The 8,421-nt window shown below is 38.5% G+C and overlaps 1 protein-coding gene across 1 annotated transcript; it reads right to left on the reverse strand.

The window, feature by feature from the left end:
• Positions 1-2,958: 2,958 nt before the first annotated feature.
• LOC122089723 lies at positions 2,959-4,065 on the reverse strand. Its single transcript, XM_042659420.1, has one exon. The coding sequence runs from the start codon at positions 4,063-4,065 to the stop codon at positions 2,959-2,961; it is 1,107 nt and encodes a 368-aa protein (XP_042515354.1).
• Positions 4,066-8,421: the final 4,356 nt, after the last annotated feature.

The following is an 8,421-nucleotide window of genomic DNA, read 5'->3' on the forward strand; positions in this document are numbered from 1 at the left end:
AAAAAAAAAAAAAAAAAAAAAAAAAAAAAAAGAAGAGAAAAGAAAAGAAAAATTAAATGAGAATGAATGCATCTTGCTCCATCCCAGTTTCTAACCAGATTATGGATTCTTTTGTCATAGGTAGGTTCTTCCCACCTTCTCATAGGTGAATCATTTGATCCAACCATTACTTTGTCTTAATTACTAACTACCGAGTAATTTGAAGCAGCTTAGAATCTCATATGATCATAAATCAGCCATGGAAAATTATCTGTTTTATTATTTGATTATAAATGTGATACGGCCAAATTGATTGCCCAATAGGGTAAGGACACGCGTCGCCCACCTGGACAACCTGTCACCCACCTGATAGAGGCTGCAAGGACTCTACCACGTCAACCGCGTGAAGAGAATATTTCCCATGAAGAGGATATGACGTATCCGAGTAGAACTCTAAAAGGAAAAGAGGTGGACCCGAGGAGGACTCCTCCAAGGAAAGGGGAAACTCTAAACCCTAAGAGCTATATAAGAGGGCCTGAGAGAAAGGAAGAAGGTAAGCATAAAAAAAACCCACACCATTACTACTGTAAAAAAACTGTGCGGCCGATCTCTAATTTGAGCATCGGAGGACTAACCCCGGACAAAGCTCCGGGCCTCTTCCATCTTTGCTTGTGCAGGATCAGCTCATACGGATTTTCGGCAGCAACAATATGTAACATTGAAGCCCAAGGGGTTAACACAATTGGTTTGGAGGGGACACGGTACTCTGCCTCAAAAAGTGATACCCCATGATCAAACCTTCGCCGCTGCACCTAACTTCTCGAGGACACCACACGAGAGTTTCCATCTCAAACTGACCCGGTCCTATGTAAGTGGTATCATAGTGACCCCAGGGATTAGTTGGGTCAAAGATTTGGACACCTTGGCTATCAAAAAAAAAAAAAACATGCAACATTGAAAGGGGAAGGGAAATAGAGAGACACCGAGGAGGGAGAGGGGAAGAGAAGGAGAAGAAGGAGAGAATCTAGGTGCAGGAAAGGGGGAGAAGAGGAGAAGAGGAGAAGCATGGAGAAGCATATTAATAAGGTAATATCTGTGGGGATGTATTTCTTTCATTTTCAAGTACACCGAATGGAGTTGACTGTGAACACGATATGCCAGTTCCATCATTCCAAAGTCTTTTAAATATCTTCTAAATAAATTTAGTAGTTTTAACAAATGCTTTACCCTTGTGTTGGTGCAGTTAGCTATCGCCTAAGACCCACAAGTTGCCTTCTTCAGAAGATTGGAAAACTTTCAACCTTGTGAAGTCACTAAATTAAAAATTGGAACTAAAATATTTCTATTTACAATATAAACTGATTTCATATGATATTTTAATGTTGTTTACAATCTATATATCCTATTTCTTTTACATTGTATTCGGTATAATGTTGAACGGAGTGGATTTCGTATCCTATTTTACACACTTTTCACCCATTAATTTATTTCAATTTAGAATTATATCCTGTTCTAGAATCTGTGCTACATAACCTAACATGACTGTCCGAGAGTGCGTTTATATTTATGTTTGACTAATGTTTCAATCCAAAAATGTAATATGGATTTGAATTGTAGAGTTTTGGACCATCTAGCGTAGAATTCTTAATTTTGTGTTGCACCTTGAACTGTGTGACTAAGATTTTTTTTTTTTTAAATACATAATGTGATAATCAATCTATTCTTTTGTTATTCCATTTAGTATAAGAGTGAATATTCCCCTGGTTGAAGCAAATTCCTAACTACCTCATTTACAGGTTAGGAATGAATTTTTTCAAAGTGTTGAATATTGATGACATTATTCTATCACATCTCATACTTATCTCAATAATTCTATAATTTCGCAAAGAGAAGAGACAGTTAAGAGGAGCAATTGAGGAAAGTGGAGAAGTAAATCCATATAATTCCTGATCATTCTCTCTCTTTCCGTCTCATCACTCCTCCCCACTAATTAGAGAGAGAGAGAGAGAGAGAGAGAGAGAGAGAGAGAGAGAGAGAGAGAGAGAGAGAGAGAGAGAGAGAGAGATTCATTGTTTTTATCAATGTCTATTTAAATATATGTTGTCATTGATTTGTGAGTAACCTTAATATTAGTGCATAATACGTTGGGGTGGAATGGAATTTGAATAGGAACTTTTATTTTTATTTTTATTTTCTTATATGTTAATCTATACAAGAAAGCAGTGTGAGAAAATATTTCTTCCAATATATTTGTATGAATTTTTCATTTTGGAAAAAAAAAAAAAAAAAAAAAAAAAATTTAAGGATTTGAAATCAAATCTAATATCTACCCAAAAAAAAAAAAATCAAATCTAATATTAGGTCAAAGTTGGAAATCAAAATTATTTCTATTTATGATTATTAACATTCAAATATTGGGTTTTTTTTTTTCTCGCTAAAAGGCCGTTTGTGTTAGAAAAGGAAAAAAATAGAATACAAAAAGAATATGAAACAAATCAGACATATAACAAAAGCCTCACTAGCCTAACCCCCACTTTCGACATTGCCATCAACAGGGAAGAAACCAAAGAGCACTAAACAAAAACCAGTAGGGCTCTAAACAAATCAAAATCTTGCTCTACCTTGGGCATCTACTTGAAGATCTTCTTGTAACCTATTTTGCCAAGAGATTTGAGTCGAATGTTGCTTCTGACTTCGCGGAGGACTTTGCAAGCAAGTCAGCAATGGGATTAGCTTCGTGATAATAGTGAATTATTTGCCATTCAATTCGATGAAAGTAATCATGGAGGGCTGTCAATTGCTGCAAAAAAAACCAAGGGATTAAACCCTTTGAAGCCATAATTACCACAGTGACCGAATCACACTCCACCCAAACCTTCGTTTAATTCATGTCTTTCGCTTGTTGAAGACCTAAAAGTAAAGTCTGAAACTCAGCAACAAAATTAGTTGTAACACCAAGGTGCACACCAAAAGATGAAATCACTCTTGAGCTACAGTCTCTGAAGACACCTCCAACGCCAGATTTTCCAGGATTTCATTCCTTGAGCATACTAGATCAAAGACTGAGGCCACTCTCCCTTTCATACTTGGGGACATTCTGTGTAGCTTACCAAGAATAGAATTAAAAATCTGTCTAAAATTCCTTGATACACTATTAAATCTCCTAGAATTCCTTTTGAGCCAAATAAAATAGGGAATAAGAATGTAACCTGCCCACAAAGCATCCTTAAGGCCAAGGACTCGAGATTTCTGAGACCACCATTTACTGAGCACCATGGAAGAACAATAAGAGGTAAAAGTTGCTCCAAAAATCGATGAGAAGGAAGACCACAGATATCTGACACATTTACACTCAAGAAACAAATGATTAATGGATTCTTCTTCAATCATGCAGAGCTCACAACGGGAAGGAAAGAGAATCCCCCTCGCCTTGATCTTGTCATCACATGGAAGCTTCCCCTGAAGAAGGCGCCATCCAAAGACTGACTGGCGAGGTTGGAGATAATGGCCCCAAATAAGCTTGAGCCAACCAACCTTGGGTTGCGATTGTCTTAGTCCTTCCCAAGATGATTTCATAGAAAAATTTTCCAAACTACAAATATCTTTGGAGAAACCCAAAGAGATAGGAAGCTTTCCCACTTTATCAAAAATCTCTTTTATAAAAGATGATGATACTGGGGGAAAAACCCATTTGCCTTCTTTAATGAAAGCACCAACCTTTGTGTCTAGATCTTGAAATAGAGAGTGATTGAGAGAGGACATATTGGCTATAGAAGAGGAGCCCAGCCACTTGTCATGGCAAAATAAGGTTCTTTCTCCATCCCCAATTGCCCATTTCTCATTGGAAGAAACAAAGTCCCATACCTTCTTGATTCCAGTCCAGACAGAGGAACTTTTATAGCCACCCTTCATTGATCCATCAGAATTATCAAACCTAGCATGGAAAAAATAGGCCATCATTGAGTCTTCATACTTGATTTGCCAGACCAATTTACAGTGACAAGATTCATTCACCTTCCTAAGACGGCGAATTCTAGGCGCCCTCATTTTTTGGGTCCCTAAGACGGCGAATTCCCAGACCGCCATCATCGAGTCTTCATGCTTGATTTGCCAAACCAATTTACAAAGATAAGTTTCATTTACCTCCCTTAAACGGTGAATCCAACTTTCAGCTACCCTGCATCCTAGTTACACACACACACACACACGCTCCATTCACAACTCATGTCATTATGCACATACACATACAACACAAGTAACAAGTTTATAATATGAAATTAACATGCTCATCCACATATGCATCATAACATAAATATTTCATAAAATAAAATCACACAAATCCCCTCACCTCGAGTCCTAGGTGATGATGGACAGTTGATGGCCTCGTGCCGCGTTGTCCCATCACTTCTTGGTTCTACTCCTAGGATACATAAGAATTTTAAGAGAATAAATCATCCATAGAAAAATGGGACCCTAGGCACATGTTCTAACTTCATTTCCTATTTCTCTTTTCTTTGGAATCGTTCTCATATTGGGGGTTTTATAACTATAGGATTGATTTGTACATGGGGGATGTTCACCCACCTCAATTAACTTAAATTAAGTGTAGTCAATGGGTTGGTTAAGATGGGTTTACATAATGCACCCAAATTTTCCCAAAGTTCTAGTCGTGACTAAGTTAAATTAGAGAATTTCGGTTGAGGGTTTATGTGGTGACCACTAATGGCTTATGTGGTCACCCTAATCCATTATACCAATTTTTAATTTCATTTTTTCTAACCCAATTTTTGGTTTGAGTGGTGGGGTATAGAGGGTTTGGGAAAAACCCACCATTTTTACGGTTTAGTTACCCAAATTGGAGATTTCACTAGGGAGGGTTTATTGACTCAAATTGATCCATCAATCCTGCTAAGATGGGTCTCTTACACTAAACCCCTCTCCAAATTTGTAGTTTTGAAAAGTGGGAAGGTGGGTTTTAGTAAATTTCTCCATTTGTAGGTTTTGTGTTGCTCAAATTGGGGTTTTTTGATGGGGCTTCCTATGGAGAAGTGATGCAGTACCAACAAGGGTTTACACAAAGAGAACCAAGACCAAGGTCGACCTAGATCTGGCCCAAGTCAGCCCACAATTTGGGTTGCTGATGGGGTTACTAATTAGTTAATTAGTTTCTATTTTGAAGTCCTAAATTAATTTCTAATTTCAAGTCATTGTTAGTTTCTAATTTCTATCAAGACTAGTTTCTATTTTTATTAGATTCTAATTTCTAGTTTTTAGTAACTTCTTGTAATCAGTTTTTAGTAACTCAGATTTAGTAACTCTGAGTTACTATTATTTGTAAACCCTCCCCATCATTATAAATAAAAAAGAGGGCTCTTTTATGAGCCACGATTTTGATAATAAAGAAAAAACTTGATTTGCTGCCGTTGGGTGAATTCCATGGCTATTCCTTGTGTTTGATCGAGGAAGAAGGGTTTGGTGTCTGATCCAAACGATTTCTTGCGGCATGAAGCACAGGAGGTTTGTTCTCTAGTATGTTTTCTTTACTTTCTTCACATCTTTAAGACTTACTAAGACTACAGAATACCAGGTACGATTTTTTTATATCTTTGCCCAGAATTTTCTACAAAACAGAGCCCTCGGCCTCTGCTGGAAAGATCAATTCTGAAGTCTGATCAGTCTAGTCTTTTGGTCGAAGGATCCCCTCTGTCCAAGTAAGGATCAACCCTACTATTGGCTGATTCTGATCAGCCATCTCAGAGATATTCAAAATCTCCAAAATTTTGTCCTATAGTGCTTCTGTTAGAAATTTTAACAGAATCGATATTCTAAACTGTTCATTCTGTTCTACTATTTTCTGCTATTGTTTTTGGACTGCTGCCTTATTAATACTCCTGGATATTAGTTTTTTTGGATCTACTGAAATCTGGGATAGATAGTGTTGAACACTGTGATCGATATTTGTTGATATTCTTAAATCTGTGGTCTGATTTTGTATTGTTGGAATATAAATCTACCGTGGATTATTGTGGATATTATTTGGTTATTCTTGGCTCCAAAGCTCCTGCAGATTGAGACTTGGTTAGACCTCTACCCAAGTCTACATTAAGTGGTATCAGAGCATGGCTGGGAACAACACCCCCACCCTAGCTTCTCTTATGGAGATGCTATAGACTATGAGGACTGAGATGAAGGCTGAATAGCAAGCCTTACGGACTGAATTAAAGGTTGAATTGAAGGCTAAATTGGATGCCAGGTTGTTGAATGAAGAGACCCCACCACAACAGCCTACTGGTAATTCACGTACAACACCCGAAGTGGACACTCCATTGAATGTAGTTGCTCAATTGACTAATAGGAGAGAAAACCCTAATCTGAGAGCGCCACAGAGGGTTTCAGTAGCACAACTTATTTTTGAAGAGTATGTAAGAGGATATTTTGAGACTGAGCGTCCTGTGCAACATAGGTATTCTAGAGATTCACAGAAGGTCAAGCTCGATCTGAGGAAGTTTGATGGGAGATATGACCCCTAATTGTTCTATGATTGGGTAGTGGCACTTGATGACTATTTCGACTATTATGAGTTACCTGAGGAACGGAAGATGAAACTAGCTCATGCAAAGCTAGTTGGGGCTACTCGTGAGTGGTGGACCTATGAGATAGAATTAGAAGACCGTGGTAGAGAACCTACTAATTGGGAGGAGATGAAGCTTGAGCTATCAGATAAATACTTACCACACAACTTCAGAGCTCGTATACAAGACCAGCTGAGCTCTCTTCGTCAAGGGTCTATAACTGTTGTCAAGTGCATGAACAAGTTTTACGTACTTTATTCTCGTACAGGCATAAGGGAGAATGAAAGGCAACTGTTATCTCGGTTTTGACTAGGATTGTGAGCTGAAATCAACAGAGGTATCGAAGTTGTTGAAGTGCACTCAGTGAGGGATTGTTTTGACAAGGCCCTATGAGCAGAGGAGCTTCTAGCACTACCAGTTAGAATGTTTGGTTTCTAAGTTGGGGAGGTAAAGAAGAATTTTTCAGCCACTAAACCTAGTAGCTCAGCACCTCCAAAGTTCACTTTTCCTCCATGAGTTGATCATAAAGGAAAGGCGCCCATAACAGGTGGTAATAAGGTATAGTGTTTCCATTGCCAAGAGGTAGGGCATTTTGCTAAGTCTTGTCCGCATAAGCAGAGGGTTAATACAGTAGCTGAGGTTGAAGACTCCAATAAGGAGGATGAGTCAGCTCTTTACCCCTATCCTTTAGATGATGATGACGATGGTGGATATGACTATGATATGAAAAATACTAATGAGGATGAAACTCAGGGAATAAATATTGTTACTCGCATACTGCATATTCTACAGCCGTATGAAGTCAGGTGAGCATACTTGTCAGATTATCATTGATAGTGGCAGCTGTGTCAACGTTGTTTTTGAAGCCTTTGTGAAGAAAGCAACCTTGAAAGTTGACCCTCATCCTCAGCCTTATATGGTATCCTTGCTAAATGGTAATACTTTAGAGGTGAATAAGAGGTGCTTAGTTCCTTTGAAACTTTACCGATATGAAGAGAAAGTTTGGTGTGATGTGATCCCAATGAAACTCACATATGTATTGCTTGGTCACCCCTAGATGTATGACAATGATACCATAGTTGGAGGGAAGAAGAATCTGTATACTTTCATGTGGAAGGGTGTTCCTACAACTTTCTATCCGGTAAATGTGCCGGCTGAAATATGACGAAAGAGATCTATAAGGTCAAATTAGAAGGACATTGACAATGAGAAAAAGGTAGTAGCTATGCCTACAAAGGAGTTGCTAGCTATTTCTCGCAAATAGTTCTTACGTACAAGTCATGAGACTTGAATGGTTATGGCACTTGTTACTAGGGAAGTCACTCTCCAACCTGAGGTAACGCATAGTGCCCCTATCAGAGAGCTCCTATCTGATTTTTCTGACTTAGTCCCTGATGATTTTCCAGATGAGTTGCCTCCTATGCGAGACATATAGCATGCTATTGATTTGGTTCTTAGTTCGGTTTTACCCAACCTTTCTGCTTACAGACTTAGTCCTACTGAGCATGATGAGCTGAAAACAGTAAGTGGATGGGTTACTACAGAAGGGCTTCATTGAGGAGAGCTTAAGTCCTTATGCAGCACCAGCTTTACTTACGCCAAAGAAGGATGGTTCTTGGCATATGTGTGTGGACAACCGTACTATCAACAAGATAATAGTCAAATATAGGTTTTCTATCCAACGACTAGATGATATGTTGGATATGATGTCCAAGGCAAAGGTCTTTTCTAAGTTAGATCTGAGGAGTGGCTATCATTAGATTCGCATCCGTCCTGGGGATGACTAGAAGATCGCCTTTAAGACCAAGGATGACCTATATGAGTGGAAATTCATGCCTTTCGGTCTGACGAATGTACCTAGTACTTTTAT

This window comes from Macadamia integrifolia, chromosome 9 (genome assembly GCF_013358625.1).
Source record: "Macadamia integrifolia cultivar HAES 741 chromosome 9, SCU_Mint_v3, whole genome shotgun sequence".
NCBI classification, from domain to species: Eukaryota; Viridiplantae; Streptophyta; class Magnoliopsida; order Proteales; family Proteaceae; genus Macadamia; species Macadamia integrifolia.